Here is a 23,186-nt window from a genome sequence, read left to right as displayed (position 1 = left end):
TATACGCAACCAGGATACAAAACTGAAAATCTCTTTTGCTTCTAAAGCATGCTCACATACTCACAGACACATGTGTGCGCACATACACACGCACACACAAATAAGCACATGCATACACATACACAGAATGGCTAAAAATAAGAGAAAAAAGAATAAAATGGAAATTTTCTACATTATTTGAATCCATCCATACATCCAATTTATATGCATATACACATGACTGTTTCTGTATCATTCTCTGTGTGTGTGTATATATATATATATATAAAATGTATACATGTATGTATTAATGGTATATTTGTCTATTCTAGCTCTTACCACCTTATCTCCTACCTCAACATCCACTTTGGTACCAACAACAATGACACCTCCAGTAATTACAACTCAAGGTATAGCATGTTATATTTAATTTGAATCCAAATATATACTTCTTATTCTTCATAAAAGATTACAAAAATTGTAATTTTTAATTTGCCAAATTTCAGTTTGTCTTTAAGTGGAAACATTTATTAATGCTGATGAGATTTTAGAGTTTAAAATGAGTTCTACATGTGTTCGTGCATGTCTGTATGCACACTCACACACATGTACACACTCAGAATGTGTTATACAAGCAGCAGTCATCCATTATCTGAAACAGCTGTAAAGATAACACCTAATTGTACCATCTAACTACTTTCCATGTCTTCTATCCTTTCAGCCTTGTAATAATAATAATAATAATAATAATAATAATGATAATAATAATAACTGCCCTGATGCAGTACCAGGCAGTGGCTCTCATGGCTTCTGATCTTAACTGGTTTGAAGTGTTATCATGTACATTGTTTTGTCTTTATATAAAAGATGGACTACAGCAAATATTCTACTCAATACCACAGATTTGCTTGTCAGTTGTTTGACCATAACCAGTTGACCATGTCCCTTAGTGGCTGACGATATGTGCATCTCTGATCACAAGCAGAAGTAGTCGGGGAGCATCATAGCTGTGTGTTGAAAGGAAATCTTAGAGGTTTGGATAATTCACCTTTGGAAACATGGGTGGTTCGTTCAACATCATTAAACAATCCTTATTCAGGAACCTTTTGAGCAGGATGGGCTACTCGACCATAAGATAATTCTAACTGGGCCCCACCTGCAAGGTCATGCGCTATTTATCTTGATATGAGATCACCATGTCGCGCACATATGGTTGTGATGCATGTGCCTAGTGTATCCTTATCAGGCAGGTAGTCATGATGGGTATACTAGGCTTTGTATATTTTACCCCAATGTCACTTTGATGACATGCACTGCTCTCTCACACAATAATAAAAATGATGATAATAATGATAATAATAATGATACAGAGAATTAAACTGTTGTAAATGTAATATTGCAAGTAAAGTGGTGAGCAAGCAGGATCATTTGCACATTGGGCAAAATGCTTAGCAGCATTTTGTCCATCTTTATGTTCTGAATTCAAATTCCTCCGAGGTTGACTTTACTATTCTTCCTTTTGAAGTTGATAAAATAAGTACCAAAATTTCTGGCCTTGTGCCAAAATTTGAAACCATATAATATTATTTCATGTATGCTTCAATTTTTAACAGTGCCATGTGTTGTTACTGATGGAATGGAGCAGCCTGTACTCATCCCTGACAGTGCCATTACTGGATTTCCAATTTTCGAAGAACACAGAGTCACCAATGTTCGGCCTGGTCGACCAGGATGGTTGGTTCCAGTTCCAATCAGTGAAGAGAAACCAACTCTGTTTGTAACTCTTACAAACAGCTCAGCTGGTGTGACACTAGTCGAAGTGATTTTGAGAGGAAATGTTCAAACTTTCTCTGTCAGTACATGGGATGAAACGACACAGACGTACAAACTCTTAGCTACAGATATCACAGAAAGTCTTCTACTAAAGAATGAAATAAAAGCTCAAAAGTTAAAGATTGTCCTTGAGTCTCCCAAGCCAATGGTTACCATTTATCAAGTCTGGCTCTCTATTAAGGCCTGTTTCCCAGGTAATTGTGTTTTCCTTTCTATTTATTTCTCTGAAAGAAAATATAATGAAGGGTAATATTTTTCATGCTTGTTATATCTTATCATGTTATCATAACTCTTTTACTGGTTTCAGTCATTTGACTGTGACCATGCTGGAGCACCGCCTTTATTCGAACAAATCGACCCTAGGGCTTATTCTTTGTAAGCCTTGTACTTATTCTATCGGTCTCTTTTGCCGAACTGCTAAGTTACGGGGACGTAAACACACCAGCATCTGTTGTCAAGTGATGTTGGGGGGACAAACACAGACACAATCATGTACACACACACACATATATATATAGCATGGGTTGGATTGTTTGACCGGGGTCTGGTAAGCCATGGATGCTGCACCAGGCTCTAGTCTGATTTTTCAGCTGTAGAAACACTGCCAAATCAGACTGGAGCCTGGTGCAGCCTCCATGGCTTACCAGACCCTGGTCGAACCGTCCAAACCATGCTAGCATGGAAAACGGACATTAAATGATGATGATGATGATGATATATATATACACACATATATATGATGGGCTTCTTTCAGTTTCTGTCTACCAAATCCACTCACAAGGCTTTGGTCGACCCGAGGCTATAGTAGAAGACACTTGCCCAAGGTGCCACACAGTGGGACGAACCCAGAACCATGTAGTTAGTAAGCAAGCTACTTACCACACAGCCACTCTGGGATACATTTTGAAAACATTAACAATAGTAAATTGTAGTAGAATTTTTACATTTGGATGCAGCATCACGTGAAAAGTGTCTGTGCCTGTGTCACATGAAAAGCACCCACACCCATGCTGGCACCACATAAAAAGGACCCAGCACACTCTGTTTCTTGAGTAATGCTGTAATGGACTGGCGTCCCGTCCAGCTGGGGGGTAGACATATGCCATAGAAACCAGGAAACTGGGCTCATGAGCCTGGCTAGGCTTGAAAAGGGCACATAAATAAAAAATAAAAGTCTATCAGGCCTTTTGTAGTATAGTTACATTTGATTATATATTGAATACTAATTATAATTTTCTGATAGGCTTTTATTTTCTATTTGTGCGCCCGTTGTCAAATACATCTAAGATTTAGCTTCTCTTCATGCTGCTTCATGTTACTTTCTGCTGCTCCCTTTCTTCCAGTCATTCCAGGCTTGTCTCTTAACACTTACGGCTTTATCTGTGGAACTATTCTCCTACCATGTTATCCAGTTCTGCTGGAACTTTACACCAGCCACTGATCTGGTTTGTCATTCTCTGGGAAATACCAGTTACCCTTTGTGTAACCTCTGTGTTATAATTCTTCATCTTCTCATTGATTATGTCATGTGGGAAATTCGTAAATCATTAATAAGCAATTATAAACAATAAATTCAATGTTTGCTAAATATTCAGCATATTTTTACCTTATTAATTTCCATTTCAGAAATTACTCAATCAACAGTATTAACATCTACAGGTAAATCCAATTATTTCAAATACATCAGTAAATATCTTACAGAAATTTAATGTACCAGGTGCAGCATATATATTTACCTATTATTCATTTTTATCATAAAATAAATGTTTTAGGTTTTTGGTTAATGAAAGTTTACAGGTGGACACTGTTTTATATAAATTTACAATATAAAATGGTTGCACATTGCTTTCAACACAGTCCTTAATCTTTCCTCAGCTGTTTTATCACCTCACAAAGCTTTATACAAGCCACTTTCATTGCTACATTTTGTTCATACTTTGATTGAGCTGCCATATTTGATTAAGGGTAAATAGTAAGACAAATGAATGTTAGGAAGTATTGTACAAAATTTATGACTATTTTTGCAAATAGGAATGTTTCAATTTATTTTGGAATAATGAGTAAATTATTATGTTTGAATAATGGAGACACACACACACATACACACACACGAATAAGCACCTAAATGTGAAACAAGGTTGGAAAAAATAGTACTCAAATACTGGTGGTAAAGTAATGCTCTATTATTAAAGCTGCAAAACCATCACAAAAATATCACCAAAAATTGCTACTCACAGTTTCATGTTCCCGTTCATTGGGCAGTTGTGATAAAAAGTCTTGATCAAGACTGGTTGTGATCAAAAAACTGTCGAATGGGAATGTGAAACTCTGAGTAGCAGTTTTTTCTGATATTTTTGAGATATTTTTGCAGCTTTAATAATAGCACCATTTGAGCGTGATCGTTACCAGCGTCGCCTTACTGGCACTTGTACCGGTGACACGTGAAAAACTATTTGAGCGAGGTCAATGCCAGTGCTGCTGGACTGGCTCCTGTGCAGGTGGCATGTAAAAAACACCATTTGGCATGGCCGTTGCCAGTACCGCCTAACTGGCTCTCATGTCGGTGGCACATAAAAGCACCCACTACACTCTCGGAGTGGTTGACGTTAAGAAGGGCATCCAGCTGTAGAAACTCTGCCAGATCAGATTGAAGCCTGGTGCAGCCATCTGGTTCGCTAGTCCTCATTCAAATCGTCCAACCCATGCCAGCATGGAAAGCGGAAGTTAAACGATGATGATGATGATAATAATAATATATATATATATGTTACACCAATGTCAGAACGGATCAACACTGCATAGTGCCAAAGATCCCAGCAATGCCATTGCACTTCAGGACCAGTTACTGTAACAGCCTGGGTTTCAGGAGCCCACAGCTTTTTAATATTCTCCCAAAGAGCCTGAGGAAACTATACAAAGTAGATGTAGGCATTTTTAAATCAAGATTGGACCTCTTCTGTTGAGAGTCCTAGATGAACCTACCTCACAACAAGAGGTACAAATGAGGGTAGCTACATCAAACTCCATTCTTCACCAAGTGCCATATACTGGAGGAGGCTCTCAGTAATAACAGTGTAGCAACATGGTGGTGCATCAGCATGGCCACAGCTCTGAGCTGAAACTACAGTAAAATATATATATATATATATATATATATATTTATATATATATATACACATATGTATGTATGTATATATATGTATGTATATAAAGTATGAAGCCCCATGACTGAGTGGTTAGGGCTTGGCACACAGGATTCATTTTCTGGACCTAGCAAAGCATTATATTTTGGAGCAAAGCGCTTCATTTCATGTGGCACCAGTCCATTCAGGTGTAAAAGGGTAACACTGTAAAGGAATAGCCTTCTGATCAGGGTTAGTGTTGGCCTGCTCACCTAGCCAGATGGGTGGCATCATTTGAAGGCTAAAACAATGCAAAGTGTATTGCGACCAGCGATATATAACAACTTCTGGTCAATGCTGTACTACCATGATATATATATATATATATATATATATATATATATATATATATATAAAATATATATGCTGCACCTGGTAACATGACCCATCTCCCATGGAGATAGAGGGATTTTTATTTTATTCTTTCTTTGGTAAATAAATTTCACTGTAGAGAAATATACGATGGCAGTTCATAATGCTAATAATTGCGGTGAAAACGACCATTCCCTCATTGATCACATACATACATGAACACATACATACATTCATATATACATAAAGTTTGCATTGTAAATGTTATGTACACTGTTGAAATATCATAATTAATTCCACGTTTTAATTATGTTCTAGTGATTATCAGTGGAACACCAACACAGGAAATAACAGGTACTGTGACTAGTGTAGTACCAACAACATCGGAAGCAACTATGATAGAATCATCACCTAAAACTACAGTACCTACAATGGCCAGTACCCCAGTGGCTACAATATCAGTGGTACCTTCAAGCAGTAATGTGCTTACTGAGGAAACAGCAACATTTACAAGTGGAGTACCAACTACATCAGAAGCAACTATAATGGAATCATCACCTAAAACTACAGTACCTACAACGACCGGTACCCCAGTGGCTACAATATCAGAGGTACCTTCAAGCAGTACTGTGCTTACAGAAGAAACAGCAACATTTACAAGTGGAGTACCAACAACATCAGAAGCAACTATAATGGAATCATCACCTAAAACTACAGTACCTACAACGACCGGTACCCCAGTGGCTACAATATCAGAGGTACCTTCAAGCAGTACTGTGCTTACAGAAGAAACAGCAACATTTACAAGTGGAGTACCAACAACATCAGAAGCAACTATAATGGAATCATCACCTAAAACTGCAGTACCTACAACAACTGGTACCCCAGTGGCTACAATATCAGAGGTACCTTCAAGCAGTACTGTGCTTACAGAAGAAACAGCAACATTTACAAGTGGAGTACCAACAACATCAGAAGCAACTATAATGGAATCATCACCTAAAACTACAGTACCTACAACGACCGGTACCCCAGTGGCTACAATATCAGTGGTACCTTCAAGCAGTAATGTGCTTACTGAGGAAACAGCAACATTTACAAGTGGAGTACCAACAACATCAGAAGCAACTATAATGGAATCATCACCTAAAACTACAGTACCTACAACAACCGGTACCCCAGTGGCTACAATATCAGTGGTACCTTCAAGCAGTAATGCATACACAAATGAAAGCCCTAAGACAACAAAACAAACTACTTTACCAACAACTGGTCCACCAACAATGGAAAGTACCCCAATAACAGGTACAGCAGCACTAACAACGGGTCCACCCACAATGGAAAGTACTCCAGTTACAACAGGTACAGCAGTACCAACAACTGGTCCACCCACAAGGAAGAGTACTCCAATGTCGCCAGCTACAACAGTACCAACAACTGGTCCACCAACAGTGGAAAGTACCCCAATAACAGGTACAGCAGTACCAACAACTGGTCCACCAACAATGGAAAGTACCCCAATAACAGGTACAGCAGTACCAACAACTGGTCCACCAACAATGGAAAGTACTCCAGTTACAACAGGTACAGCAGTACCAACAATGGAAAGTACTCCAATTACAACAGGTACAGCAGTACCAACAACTGGTCCACCAACAATGGAAAGTACTCCAATTACAACAGGTACAGCAGTGCCAACAACTGGTCCACCAACAATGGAGAGTACTCCAGTTACAACAGGTACAGCAGTACCAACAACTGGTCCACCAACAATGGAAAGTACCCCAATAACAACAGGTACAGCAGTACCAACAATGGAAAGTACTCCAATAACAACAGGTACAGCAGTACCAACAACTGGTACACCAACAATGGAAAGTACTCCATTTACAACAGGTACAGCAGTACCAACAACTGGTCCACCCACAAGGGAGAGTACTCCAATGTCGCCAGCTACAACAGTAGCAACAACTGGTCCACCAACAATGGAAAGTACTCCAATTACAACAGGTACAGCAGTGCCAACAACTGGTCCACCAACAATGGAAAGTACCCCAATAACAAGTACAGCAGTACCAACAACTGGTCCACCAACAATGGAAAGTACCGCAATAACAACAGGTACAGCAATACCAACAACTGGTCCCCCAACAATGGAAAGTATTCCAATTACAACAGGTACAGCAGTACAAACAACTGGTCCAACAACAATGGAAAGTACTCCAGTTACAACAGGTACAGCAATACCAACAACTGGTCCACTAACAATGGAAAGTACCCCAATAACAGGTACAGCAGTACCAACAACTGGTCCAACAACAATGGAAAGTACCCCAATAACAACAGGTACAGCAGTACCAACAACCGGTCCACCAACAATGGAAAGTACCCCAATAACAACAGGTACAGCAGTACCAACAACTGGTCCACCAACAATGGAAAGTACTCCAGTTACAACAGGTACAGCAGTACCAACAACTGGTCCACCCACAAAGGAGAGTACTCCAATGTCGCCTGCTACAACAGTAGCAACAACTGGTCCACCAACAATGGAAAGTACCCCAATAACAACAGGTACAGCAGTACCAACATCTGGTCCACCAACAATGGAAAGTACTCCAGTTACAACAGGTACAGCAGTGCCAACAACTGGTCCACCAACAATGGAGAGTACCCCAATAACAGGTACAGCAGTACCAACAACTGGTCCACAAACAATGGAAAGTACTCCAGTTACAACAGGTACAGCAGTACCAACAACTGGTCCACCAACAATGGAAAGTACTCCAGTTACAACAGGTACAACAGTACCAACAACTGGTCCACCAACAATGGAAAGTACCCCAATAACAGGTACAGCAGTACCAACAACTGGTCCACCCACAAAGGAGAGTACTCCAATGTCGCCTGCTACAACAGTAGCAACAACTGGTCCACCAACAATGGAAAGTACCCCAATAACAACAGGTACAGCAGTACCAACAACTGGTCCACCAACAATGGAAAGTACCGCAATAACAACAGGTACAGCAGTACCAACAACTGGTCCACCAACAATGGAAAGTACTCCAATTACAACAGGTCCAGCAGTGCCAACAACTGGTCCACCAACAATGGAGAGTACTCCAGTTACAACAGGTACAGCAGTACCAACAACTGGTCCACCAACAATGGAAAGTACCCCAATAACAGGTACAGCAGTACAAACAACTGGTCCACTAACAATGGAAAGTACTCCAGTTACAACAGGTACAGCAGTACGAACAACCGGTCCACCAACAATGGAAAGTACCCCAATAACAGGTACAGCAGTACCAACAACTGGTCCACCAACAATGGAAAGTACCCCAATAACAACAGGTACAGCAGTACCAACAACTGGTCCACCAACAATGGAAAGTACCCCAATAACAACAGGTACAGCAGTACCAACAACTGGTCCACCCACAAAGGAGAGTACTCCAATGTCGCCAGCTACAACAGTAGCAACAACTGGTCCACCAACAATGGAAAGTACCCCAATAACAGTTACAGCAGTACCAACAACTGGTCCACCAACAATGGAAAGTACCCCAATAACAACAGGTACAGCAGTACCAACAACTGGTCCACCAACAATGGAAAGTACCCCAATAACAACAGGTACAGCAGTACCAACAACTGGTCCACCCACAAAGGAGAGTACCGCAATAACAACAGGTACAGCAATACCAACAACTGGTCCCCCAACAATGGAAAGTACTCCAATTACAACAGGTACAGCAGTACAAACAACTGGTCCAACAACAATGGAAAGTACTCCAGTAACAACAGGTACAGCAATACCAACAACTGGTCCACTAACAATGGAAAGTACCCCAATAACAGGTACAGCAGTACCAACAACTGGTCCAACAACAATGGAAAGTACCCCAATAACAACAGGTACAGCAGTACCAACAACTGGTCCACCAACAATGGAAAGTACCCCAATAACAACAGGTACAGCAGTACCAACAACTGGTCCACCAACAATGGAAAGTACTCCAGTTACAACAGGTACAGCAGTACCAACAACTGGTCCACCCACAAAGGAGATAGTACTCAATGTCGCCTGCTACAACACAGTGGCAACAACTGGTCCACCAACAATGGAAAGTACCCCAATAACAACAGGTACAGCAGTACTAACATCTGGTCCACCAACAATGGAAAGTACTCCAGTTACAACAGGTACAGCAGTGCCAACAACTGGTCCACCAACAATGGAGTACCCCAATAACAGGTACAGCAGTACCAACAACTGGTCCACCAACAATGGAAAGTACTCCAGTTACAACAGGTACAGCAGTACCAACAACTGGTCCACCAACAATGGAAAGTACTCCAGTTACAACAGGTACAACAGTACCAACAACTGGTCCACCAACAATGGAAAGTACCCCAATAACAGTACACAGCAGTACCAACAACTGGTCCACCCACAAAGGAGAGTACTCCAATGTCGCCTGCTACAACAGTAGCAAACACTGGTCCACCAACAATGAAAATACCCCCATAACAACAGGTACAGCAGTACCAACAACTGGTCCACCAACAATGGAAAGTACCGCAATAACAACAGGTACAGCAGTACCAACAACTGGTCCACCAACAATGGAAAGTACTCCAATTACAACAGGTCCAGCAGTGCCAAAACTGGTCCACCACCAATGGAGAGTACTCCAGTTACAACAGGTACAGCAGTACCAACAACTGGTCCACCAACAATGGAAAGTACCCCAATAACAGGTACAGCAGTACAAACAACTGGTCCACTAACAATGGAAAGTACTCCAGTTACAACAGGTACAGCAGTACGAACAACTGGTCCACCAACAATGGAAAGTACCCCAATAACAGGTACAGCAGTACCAACAACTGGTCCACCAACAATGGAAAGTACCCCAATAACAACAGGTACAGCAGTATCAACAACTGGTCCACCAACAATGGAAAGTACCCCAATAACAACAGGTACAGCAGTACCAACAACTGGTCCACCAACAATGGAAAGTACTCCAGTTACAACAGGTACAGCAGTACCAACAACTGGTCCACCAACAATGGAAAGTACCCCAATAACAGGTACAACAGTACCAACAACTGGTCCGCCAACAATGGAAAGTACCCCAATAACAGGTACAGCAGTACCAACAACTGGTCCACCAACAATGGAAAGTACCCCAATAACAACAGGTACAGCAGTACCAACAACTGGTCCACCAACAATGGAGAGTACTCCAGTTCCAACAGGACAAACCACTGCTTCAACATCAATGGTGACTACTTCAAAATCTTCACAATCAACATCACCTTCCGCAACTTCCACACCAATACCTCCTACGAGCGGTCCATCAAGTAGTGTGTCGCTAGTGACTAGTACTCCAATCTTAACACAGCCTTCTTCGACAATATCCGTGACCACTGGAGGTACTGTTTCTTAATCGTATTACAATTTTGGAAATATTTCTCTTGTTGTTTATATACAATAACTTCATACAATATGTAATATTTGATTGGATATTTGGCACTTGATATTAGTGATCCCTTTTATCTTTACGTTTATACATCCATTTATTACTGTTTGCCAGTGTTATAGGAATATAACCTGACTGTCCTTATTTATCATTGGTTTAGTTTATTCATCACAGGCAGATGCAGTTCAGTGTATGCCCTGGTGGAATTTCGACCCAGAACATGAAGTAGTAATTTCAGCAGTATTGTAACTGTTGAACGTCTTGTCAGTTGCCCCAAATTTTTGCCTCCAGTTAAATTCTCTCTCATGTTCTTGAGAAGTTTAGCATCTCTGGATAGGTGAATAGTGGTAAAAAGTAATTAGAAGTAGTTCTTAGCACTGCACTATATTGAGAGAGAACAATAAAATGCAAAAATAAATCAACAAAAATAAAAATGAAAATATCCAAGAAACTGTTTTAGCTGCCTGACTCGTCCATTATTAATTTTATTATTATTATTATTATTATATTATTATTATTATTGTTTTTATTAATAATAATAATAATAATAATAATAATAATAATAATAATAATAATAATATTAAGGAGGGTTAGCAGAGTCATTAGAATACTGGGCAAAATGCTTAGCAGTCTTTTAATTCATCATTACATTCTGAGTTCAAATTTTACCAAGGTAGACTTTGACTTTCATCCTCTTGGGGTTGATGAAATAAGTACCATTTGCACACTGGAGTTAATGTAATTGACTAGCCCTCTTGCCCTAAAATTTCAAGCCTTATGCCTAGCACATCGGGCAAAATGCTTAGTGGCCTCTTTAAGAATGATGAATGAAACACCCATGTTTCCAGAGGTGAATTATTCAAACCCCAAAGAATTCCTCTCAGCACATGGCTATGATACTCCCCCTTCTGAAGAATGCAAGAAACACATTAAATGAGTTGTACCTGATTCCAGTGGTGCTGCCTAGGACAACCCTTAAATTTGCTCCCCATCTCCAAGCCCCCAAAGCTGATACTGCTTTATACAGCAGATCCAAAAGTGCTTCCCCCATAGAAGTTCCACACAAGGTGGATCACCCCGTTATCTTCTCCTTGCTACACAACTGTTTGAGGCCCCTAATCTCGACATGCAGAGACACATGGCTTAGTGGTTAGGGCGTTGGACTCATGATCATAAGTTTGTGGTTTCGATTTCTCAACTGGTGGATGTGTTGTGTCCTTGAGCAAAACACTCCATTTCACCGTTGCTCCAGTCCACTCAGCTGGTAAAAATGAGTAATCCTGCGATGGACTAGCATCCCATTCAGGGGGAAAATATATACATGCCAAGGAAACCGGAAAACCAGACCTAAGAGTCTATATCATTCAGGAAGGATCTTTATCCTATTTTCATTTTATCCTAATCTCAACCATGATGGTAGGATTATTCATTCATACATTCATGTGTTATGTAAACTTAAGTTGCTTTAAATATGTCAAAAGTGAAGACAGCTTAGTGACATTTCATTTCAGTTTCACTGTCATGTTTCAAGCGTTGTCTTAAATGTCAGATTTTACTTCTATTATATTATTAACACTAATGTCTCAGTGATAAGTTTTATGAAGTTATTTTATATTGACATTTTTCAAATATCTTTGATTGGTTTACATGTTATATGTTTAAAATACTGTAGGGGAAAACTGTGAAGTTAGACACTAATATATAAACTCTAGAGAAGAATTACTTCTGTGAGCTGGACTTGATTCTTTGTTAATGCTATATCATTTCATTTATGGTACAAATATTTTTAGGAAAGGCAGGAATATCATTGTCTGACACTTTTTATTTCTTAAAAAATATAATAAAAATGTAAGATCCTTGTGTCAAGTTAAAATGTCCAGGTATATTAGGTTATGTGTATTAGGTTGAATGGCTTACTGTTTATATCCTAGCGTTGGCATTACTTTATATCCCAAGCTCAAGATATTTAATCGTCAATGATTTTGTTAAAATTCTGGTAATTCAAATTCTACGGGTTTGGAAAAACAGACCAAAGTATTCAGCAGGAACAATTTATATATGATATTTCTTGCCAATGTTTATGATTCAGTTTAAATCCTAACAGGAACAGAGGTTGAAAAAGGATGCTCTTTACTGGGGTTTTTTTTTTTTTTTTTTGTTATACATACATGGCAATGATGGCTAAAATCTTAATATACCAATTATGAAACACAATATCCAATTATTTAAATATATCTACTGTAGACTACTAATTATTCAGTGTTGGTGAGAGAGTGAGAGAAAAAAAAAAGTGGTGGGTTTGAACTGTTACTAACTAGTTGTTATATAGGTAAATACAGGTAGGAACAGAATTCTAGACAGAAGCATTTTTACAGAAAAATAATTTGGAGAAAAATATTACTTTGTAGGAAGTGAGTGTGGCCCTGGTTGGGTGTCTCACAATTCTTTACATAGTTGTAGAAAGGAAAATAGCGGGAACAAGAATCTCCGAACAAATAACAATAAATAATTTATTTTCACCGAAATAAACATTTCATCTCTGGACATCGGTAGCCTGGATGCTGGCAAGTAGAAGCAGCAGAATCAGTTGAATCACAATTGTGAAGGCATTCTTCACAGATTGGCCTTCACACGGAGCGGGTCCTAGTCGTGAGTGTCTCGGTCGGCAGAGGGGTGAAGACAGAGAATAGCGGTCAAACCTAGCTGCTGCTGATGACTGTGCATGTGCATAAGGGGATTCCAGCAAGTCTTCCGGAAGACTAAACCCTGTGCAAGTGTGGATGAAAATCCCAAAATGGTGTCTGGAACTAGACATCACTATAAATTTCTTAAATTTCAGTGCTACATATTTTTGTGCTTTCTAATATATTTTATGTAGTTTTCTATTCTAATATTTAACTCATTTGATCCTGACCTGCCTGAAACTATCCTTAGTCCAATGATACAGACCTGTGTTAAAGTAATCTAAATTTAAATTTTCCCATCAAAATTACATATTAATCCTTTAGCATTTAAACTTATTTCTTTACTGCCTACAAGGGGCTACACACAGAGGGGACAAACCAGGACAGACAAACGGATTAAGTCGATTATATCAACCCCAGTGCATAACTGGTACTTAATTTATTGACCTCAAAAGGATGAAAGGCAAAGTCGACCTTGGCAGAATTTGAACTCAGAACGTAATGGCAGACGAAATACTGCTAAGCATTTCGCCTAGCATGCTAACATTTCTGCCAGATCGCCGCCTTTAGCATTTAAACTGGCCATATCCAGCCCAAATATTTAACTGTTTTATCTCCAAACCAGCCATCTTTGACCTTTCATACCTACCCAACAACATCATTCTAGAAACATACACTCACTTCATTGAAGTCTCAAAGCTACAAGAGAGTGCATGATTAATTCAAGAGTAATCCGAATGCTAAAGGGTTAATTCATGTTCTAAACACCAATTACTGTTATTTAACTGACTTCATTATTTTCAAAATTAATTAAAACAAAGGCAGTAATTTCAACAGCAATATGGTAACAAAAGAGTTAAGAGTTAAAACTGGTTGAAACAGGACATTCTTTGAAGGCAGATTTGTCTGTCAGTTGACTATTCATGCTTTCTTTTTGGTTCAGGTGGATCACTGACTGATACTAATACTGATGAAGAAGTGTGGCTTAGTGGTCAGGGTATTCAGTTCCCAATTGTAAAGTCATGAGTTCAATTTCTGGTGACATATTGTGTCCTTGAGCAAGACACTTTATTTTACATTGCTCCAAGTTCACTCAGCTGACAAAAATTGTAGTACCTGTAATTCAAAGGGTGAGCCTTGTCACATTCTGTGTTAAGCTGAATCTCCCTAAAAGCTATATTAATGCTACACGTGTCTGTGGAGTGTTTAGCCACAAGCAAGCTGTTTCGTAGATCGGATCAGCTGAAACCCTTGTTGTAACCAACAGAGAATCAATCTAATACCAATACTGATGAAACGATGCATAGTCCTGGGTAGACAAAATTATAGGAATATGTAACCAGATGGTTAATTCTTATTTCTTTATTACCTACAAAGGGCTAAACATAGAGGGAACAAACAAGGACAGACAAAGGGATTAAGTGCGTAACTGGTACTTAATTTATCGACCCCAAAAGGACGAAAGGCAAAGTCGACCTTGGCGGAATTTGAACTCAGAATGTAACAGCAGATGAAATGCTACTAAGAATTTCACCTGACATGCTAACGCTTCTGCCAGCTCGCCACCAGATGGCTAATTCTATTTCACTGGTGACATCATTGTTCTGAATATAAATCTTAGTGTAGTCCATTTTACTTTTTATCTTCTTTGAGTTTTATAACAACACTAGCTTTTTTGACCTGTGCTTCACTCGGGTTTTGGTGGTGATAGCAACCAAACGGTAGCCCTGAGTGACTTGCAACCCTCCTCACACCATTGCCCACCCCATTTTACCCCCAGTGGAAATTTTTGTTGCCAATCCGACCCCATCTACCGCACCTTAAACCGTTCCCCTCCCAAAATGAGACAAATAACCAAAAACTCAAACAACTTTTTCGCATTTCAGTTTTATAGATATTGATGAAATTAGAACTAAAATCGTTTATATTTTTTTCATTTATATTTCATTCATTTTTATAGCATCCACTGGTACTTCTCCACTGACACCAAAATACACTAAGACTTCAGCAGGTTTGTTATTTAACAGTTTCTTGGCTTTAATGTCTTATTAAATAACTAATTTTAGCTATCCAGTTTGCTGACACACACACACACTTGCATACATGTGCGTACACACATCTCACACACACACAAATACACAGTGAATGGCTTTCATAAGGGTTTGAATATGCCTCAAACATATTTGAACTGAGAACAAGTTTGTATTTATGCATACATACATACACCACATACATATACACAAACACACATACACCTCACTTATTTTTTCACCTTTTACTTGTTTAAGTTAGTAAACTGTGGCCATGCTGGGGCACTGCCTTGAAGAACTTCTAGTTCTTCAGATGGCTGCACAAGGCTCCAATCTGATCTGGCAGAGTTTCTACAGCTGGATCCTCTTCCTAATGCCAACCACTCCGAGAGTGTAGTGGGTGCTTTTATGTGCTACTGGCATGAGGGCCTGTCAGGCAGTACTGGCAACAGCCATGCCCAAATGGTGCTCTTTATGTGCCACCTGCACAGGAGCCAGTCCAGCTGCACTGGCAATGACCTTGCTTGAATGTTTTTTCACGTGCTGCCAGCACAAGTGCCAGTAAGGCGATGCAGGTAATGATCACGCTCGAATGGTGTTTTTTACATGCCAGCTTGTTGTTCTGGCAATGATCACTCGTATGGTATGCTTAGCACTCCACTAGCATGGATACCAGTCATCAAATTTGATTTTGATTTCACTTGCCTCAATAGGTCTTCGCAAGTAGAGCTTAGTGTCCAATGAAGGAAAGGTATGCATAAGTGGGTTGGTTACACCCCTGGCATAGGCCACAAGGTTATGGTCTCACTTGAGCTTGCTGAGTCTTCTCAAACACAACATATTTCCAAAGGTCCCGGTCACTAGTCATTGCCTCGGTGAGGCCCAATGTTTGAAAGTCATGCTTCACCATCTCATTCCAGGTCTTCCTGGGTCTACCTCTTCCACAGGTTCCCTCAACTGGTAGGGTGTGGCACTTTTTCACACAGCTATCCACATCCATTCTTGACACATGGCCATACCAGCGCAGTCTTCTCTCTTGCACATCACAACTGATCATTACCAGCATCGCCTTACTGGCACCTGTGCCAGTGATATGTGTAAAAGATTCGAGCGAGGTCGTTGCCAGTACCGCCTGACTGGTCCCGTGCCGGTGGTACATAAAAGCACCCACTACACTCTCGGAGTGGTTGGCGTTAGGAAGGGCATCCAGCTATAGAAACTCTTCCAGATCAAGATTGGAGCCTGGTGCAGCCATCTGGTTCGCCAGCCCTCAGTCATTCGTCCAACCCATGCTAGAATGGGAAGCAGATGTTAAATGATGATGATAATGATGATGATGATGATAAGATATCACAATATTTTATTGGTAAACGCATAATGGTTTAAACAAACCTACCATAGACATACTCATTGCATTAAAAGTTAATATGTATTTAAGCCGTAGATATTAATATAAAAAAATATGAAGACTAAAATATTCAAGAAAATATAAAGAATAGAATATTGAAGGGCACGTTAAAAGCATCATTCGAGCATGATTGTTACCTGCATCGCCTTACAGGCACTTGTGCTGGTGGCACGTGAAAAAAAATTTGAGCGAGATCATTGCCAGTACTGCTGGACTGGCGCCTGTGCAGGTGGTACATAAAAAGCTACATTTGAGTGTGACTGTTGCCAGTACCGCCTGACTAGCCCTCGGGCTGGTGGCACATAAAAGCACCCACTATACTGTCGGAGTGGTTGATGTTAGGAAGGACATCCAGCTGTAGAAACTGTGCCAGATCAGATTGGAGCCTAGTGCAGCCATCTGGTTTGCCAGACCTTAGTCAAATCGTCCAACCCATGTTAGCATGGCAAGCAGACGTTAAAAAGATGATGATGAATTAATGAAAGTTGTTTTCTCTTCTACAGGCTCAACAATACTGAGTTCATTGACACCATCTATAGCATCCACAAGTAGTATGAAGACAACAGCAGTTGGGACCACAGCAACCACAGTTGTGCCCTCAACAACAACTGCTGCAAGCACACCTACAGTTGTATTTTCTAAATATACATCTGGTGTAACGGTGGAAACAACTACTGCACCATCAGGAACAACAACTGCTGCACCATCAGGAACTACAACCACTGCACCATCAGCAACAACAACTGCTGCACCATCAGCAACAACAACAGCTGCACCATCAGCAACAACAACGGCCTCACCATCAGCAACAACAACGGCCGCACCATCGGCAACAACAACGGCCGCACCATCAGCAACAACAACTGCTGCACCATCGGCAACAACAACTGCTGCACCATCAGCAACAACGACTCCTTCAACCGCAACTACAACAACTGTTGCACCATCAAGAACAACAACTGCTGCACCATCAAGAACAACAACTGCTGCACCATCAGGAACAACAACTGAGGCTGCAACAGCAACAACAACTGCTGCACCATCAGCAACAACGACTCCTTCAACAGTAACTACAACAACTGCTGCGCCAACAGGAACAACTGCTGCACCATCAGCAACAACAACTGCTGCAACTTCAGCAACACCAACTGTTGTACCATCAGCAACAACGACTCCTTCAACAGTAACTACAGAAACTGCCACACCATCAGCAACACCAACTGCTGCACCATCAGGAACAACAACTGTTGCACCATCAGCAACAACGATTCCTTCAACAGTAACTACAACAACTGGCGCACCATCAGCAACACCAACTGCTGCACCAACAGGAACAACTGCTGCACCATCAGCAACAACAACTGCTGCACCATCAGGAACAACAACCGCTGCACCATCAGGAACAACAACTGTTGCACCATCAGCAACAACGACTCCTTCAACTGCAACTACAACAACTGCTGCAACATCAGCAACAACACTTGTGGGACCATCAGGAAGAACAACTGCTGGAACTGCAACAACTTCTGCATTATCAACAACTGCTGGAACTGCGGCATCCACTCTAGGACCATCAGCAACAACTGCTGCACCATCAGCAACAACAACTGCTGCACCACCAGGAACAACGACTCCTTCAACAGCAACTACAACAACTGCTGCACCATCAGGAACAACGACTCCTTCAACAGCAACTACAACAACTGCTGCACCATCAGCAACAACAACTGCTGCACCATCAGGAACAACAACCGCTGCACCATCAGGAACAACGACTCCTTCAACAGCAACTACAACAACTGCTGCACCATCAGCAACAACAACTGCTGCACCATCAGGAACAACAACCGCTGCACCATCAGGAACAACGATTCCTTCAACAGCAACTACAACAACTGCTGCACCATCAGCAACAACAACTGCTGCACCATCAGTAACAACGACTCCTTCAACAGCAACTACAACAACTGCTGCACCATCAAGAACAACAACCGCTGCACCACCAGGAACAACGACTCCTTCAACAGCAACTACAACAACTGCTGTACCATCAGGAACAACGACTCCTTCAACAGCAACTACAACAACTGCTGCACCATCAGCAACAACAACTGCTGCACCATCAGGAACAACAACCGCTGCACCATCAGGAACAACGACTCCTTCAACAGCAACTACAACAAATGCTGCACCATCAGCAACAACAACTGCTGCACCATCAGGAACAACAACCGCTGCACCATCAGGAACAACGACTCCTTCAACAGCAACTACAACAACTGCTGCACCATCAGGAACAACGACTCCTTCAACAGCAACTACAACAACTGGTGCACCATCAGCAACAACAACTGCTGCACCATCAGGAACAAGAACCGCTGCACCATCAGGAACAACGACTCCTTCAACGGCAACTACAACAACTGCTGCACCATCAGCAACAACAACTGCTGCACCATCAGGAACAACAACCGCTGCACCATCAGGAACAATGACTCCTTCAACAGCAACTACAACAACTGCTGCACCATCAGCAACTACCACTGCTGCACCATCAGCAACAACAACTGCTACACCATCAGGAACAACAACCGCTGCACCATCAGGAACAATGACTCCTTCAACAGCAACTACAACAACTGCTGCACCATCAGCAACAACAACTGCTGCACCATCAGGAACAACAACCGCTGCACCATCAGGAACAATGACTCCTTCAACAGCAACTACAACAACTGCTGCACCATCAGTAACAACGACTCCTTTAACAGCAACTACAACAACTGCTGCACCATCAGGAACAACCGCTGCACCATCAGTAACAACGACTCCTTCAACAGCAACTACAACAACTGCTGCACCATCAGTAACAACGACTCCCTCAACAGCAACTACAACAACTGCCGCACCATCACGAACAACGACTCCTTCAACAGCAACTACAACAACTGCTGCACCATCAGCAACAACTGCTGCACCATCAGGAACAACAACCGCTGCACCATCAGTAACAACGACTCCTTCAACAGCAACTACAACAACTGCCGCACCATCACGAACAACGACTCCTTCAACAGCAACTACAACAACTGCTGCACCATCAGCAACAACTGCTGCACCATCAGGAACAACAACCGCTGCACCATCAGGGACAACGACTCCTTCAACAGCATCTACAACAACTGCTGCACCGTCAGCAACAACTGCTGCACCATCAGTAACAACGACTCCTTCAACAGCAACTACAACAACTGCTGCACCATCAGTAACAACGACTCCTTCAACAGCAACTACAACAACTGCTGCACCACCAGGAACAACAACCGCTGCTCCATCAGTAACAACAACTCCTTCAACAGCAACTACAACAACTGCTGCACCATCAGCAAAAACGACTCCTGCAACAAAAACTTCTGCAAGTACACCTACAGTTATCTTTTCTAAATATACATCTGGTGTAACGGGGGAGACAACTGCAACATCAACAACTGCTGCAACATCAGCAACAACAATTGTGGGACCATCAGGAAGAACAACAGCTGGAACAGCAACAACTCCTGCATTATCAACAACTGCTGGAACTGCGGCATCCACTTTAGGACCATCAGCAACAACTGCTGCACCATCAGCAACAACAACTGCTGCACCACCAGGAACAACGACTCCTTCAACAGCAACTACAACAACTGCTGCACCATCAGCAACAACAACTGCTGCACCATCAGGAACAACAACCGCTGCACCATCAGGAACAACGACTCCTTCAACAGCAACTACAACAACTGCTGCACCATCAGGAACAACGACTCTTTCAACAGCAACTACAACAACTGCTGCACCACCAGGAACAACGACTCCTTCAACAGCAACTACAACAACTGCTGCACCATCAGCAACAACGACTCTTTCAACAGCAACTACAACAACTGCTGCACCATCAGCAACAACAACTGCTGCACCATCAGCTACAACGACTCCTTCAACAGCAACTACAACAACTGCTGCACCATCAGCAACAACAACTGCTGCACCATCAGCAACAACGACTCTTTCAACAGCAACTACAACAACTGCTGCACCATCAGCAACAACAACTGCTGCACCATCAGGAACAACGACTCCTTCAACATCAACTACAACAACTGCTGCACCATCAGGAACAACAACTGCTGCACCATCAGGAACAACAACCGCTGCACCATCAGGAACAACGACTCCTTCAACAGCAACTACAACAACTGCTGCACCATCAGGAACAACGACTCTTTCAACAGCAACTACAACAACTGCTGCACCATCAGGAACAACGACTCCTTCAACAGCAACTACAACAACAACTGCACCATCAGGAACAACAACCGCTGCACCACCAGGAACAACGATTCCTTCAACAGCAACTACAACGACTCCTTCAACAGCAACTACAACAACTGCTGCACCATCAGCAACAACAACTGCTGCACCATCAGGAACAACAACCGCTGCACCATCAGGAACAACGACTCCTTCAACAGCAACTACAACAACTGCTGCACCATCAGCAACAACGACTCTTTCAACAGCAACTACAACAACTGTTCCACCATCAGCAACAACGACTCCATCAACAGCAAGTACAACAACTGCTGCACCATCAGCAACAACAACTGCTGCACCATCAGGAACAACGACTCCTTCAACAGCAACTACAACAACTGTTGCACCACCAGGAACAACAACCGCTGCACCATCAGGAACAACGACTCCTTCAACAGTAACTACAACAACTGCTGCACCATCAGCAACAACAACTGCTGCACCATCAGGAACAACAACCGCTGCACCATCAGCAACAACGACTCCTTCAACAGCAACTACAACAACTGCTGCACCATCAGCAACAACGACTCTTTCAACAGAAACTACAACAACTGCCGCACCATCAGCAACAACTGCTGCACCATCAGGAACAACAACCGCTGCACCATCAGCAACAACGACTCCTTCAACAGCAACTACAACAACTGCTGCACCATCAGCAACAACGACTCCTTCAACAGCAACTACAACAACTGCTGCACCATCAGCAACAACTGCTGCACCATCAGGAACAACAACCGCTGCACCATCAGGAACAACGACTCCTTCAACAGCATCTACAACAACTGCTGCACCGTCAGCAACAACTGCTGCACCATCAGTAACAACGACTCCTTCAACAGCAACTACAACAACTGCTGCACCACCAGGAACAACAACCGCTGCACCATCAGTAACAACGACTCCTTCAACAGCAAGTACAACAACTGCGGCACCATCAGCAACTACAACAACTGCTGCACCATCAGCAAAAACGACTCCTGCAACAAAAACTTCTGCAAGTACACCTACAGTTATCTTTTCTAAATATACATCTGGTGTAACGGGGGAGACAACTGCAACATCAACAACTGCTGCAACATCAGCAACAACAATTGTGGGACCATCAGGAAGAACAACTGCTGGAACAGCAACAACTCCTGCATTATCAACAACTGCTGGAACCGCGGCATCCACTCTAGGACCATCAGCAACAACTGCTGCACCATCAGCAACAACAACTGCTGCACCACCAGGAACAACGACTCCTTCAACAGCAACTACAACAACTGCTGCACCATCAGCAACGACAACTGCTGCACCATCAGCTACAACGACTCCTTCAACAGCAACTACAACAACTGCTGCACCATCAGCAACAACGACTGTTTCAACAGCAACTACAACAACTGTTGCACCATCAGCAACAACGACTCTGTCAACAGCAAGTACAACAACTGCTGCACCATCAGGAACAACAACTGCTGCACCATCAGGTACAACGACTCCTTCAACAGCAATTACAACAACTGCTGCACCATCAGCTACAACGACTCCTTCAACAGCAACTACAACAACTGCTGCACCATCAGCAACAACGACTCTTTCAACAGCAACTACAACAACTGTTGCACCATCAGGAACACCGACTCCGTCAACAGCAAGTACAACAACTGCTGCACCCTCAGCAACAACAACTGCTGCACCATCAGGTACAACGACTCCTTCAACAGCAATTACAACAACTGCTGCACCATCAGCAACAACAACTGCTGCTCCATCAGCAACAACAACTGCTGCACCACCAAGAACAACAACTGCTGCACCATCAGCAACAACAACCGCTGCACCATCAGCAACAACGACTCCAACTGCAACTACAACAACTGCTGCACCATCAGCAACAACGACTCCTTCAACCG

The 23,186-nt window shown here is 42.0% G+C and overlaps 1 protein-coding gene across 1 annotated transcript in view; it reads left to right on the top strand.

Annotated features, from left to right (window-relative positions):
- Nucleotides 1-23,186, top strand: part of LOC115215445 (mucin-2) — an 86,855-nt gene that overhangs the window by 15,026 nt on the left and 48,643 nt on the right. Inside the window, exons 7-25 of the mRNA XM_036506031.1 lie at nt 312-389; nt 1,593-2,006; nt 3,439-3,471; nt 5,625-6,470; nt 6,960-7,046; nt 7,203-7,316; nt 7,653-7,991; nt 8,049-8,159; nt 8,274-8,469; nt 9,298-9,365; nt 9,483-9,543; nt 9,581-9,684; nt 9,853-9,909; nt 10,188-10,757; nt 15,449-15,499; nt 17,430-17,657; nt 19,239-19,256; nt 21,084-22,202; nt 22,953-22,976. Of these exons, the coding sequence (XP_036361924.1) occupies nt 312-389; nt 1,593-2,006; nt 3,439-3,471; nt 5,625-6,470; nt 6,960-7,046; nt 7,203-7,316; nt 7,653-7,991; nt 8,049-8,159; nt 8,274-8,469; nt 9,298-9,365; nt 9,483-9,543; nt 9,581-9,684; nt 9,853-9,909; nt 10,188-10,757; nt 15,449-15,499; nt 17,430-17,657; nt 19,239-19,256; nt 21,084-22,202; nt 22,953-22,976 (4,518 nt within the window). The remainder of the gene's footprint in view (nt 1-311; nt 390-1,592; nt 2,007-3,438; nt 3,472-5,624; nt 6,471-6,959; nt 7,047-7,202; nt 7,317-7,652; nt 7,992-8,048; nt 8,160-8,273; nt 8,470-9,297; nt 9,366-9,482; nt 9,544-9,580; nt 9,685-9,852; nt 9,910-10,187; nt 10,758-15,448; nt 15,500-17,429; nt 17,658-19,238; nt 19,257-21,083; nt 22,203-22,952; nt 22,977-23,186) is intronic.

Source organism: Octopus sinensis, linkage group LG9, assembly GCF_006345805.1.
Source record: "Octopus sinensis linkage group LG9, ASM634580v1, whole genome shotgun sequence".
NCBI classification, from domain to species: Eukaryota; Metazoa; Mollusca; class Cephalopoda; order Octopoda; family Octopodidae; genus Octopus; species Octopus sinensis.
This window is presented reverse-complemented; position numbering and strand designations above follow the sequence as displayed.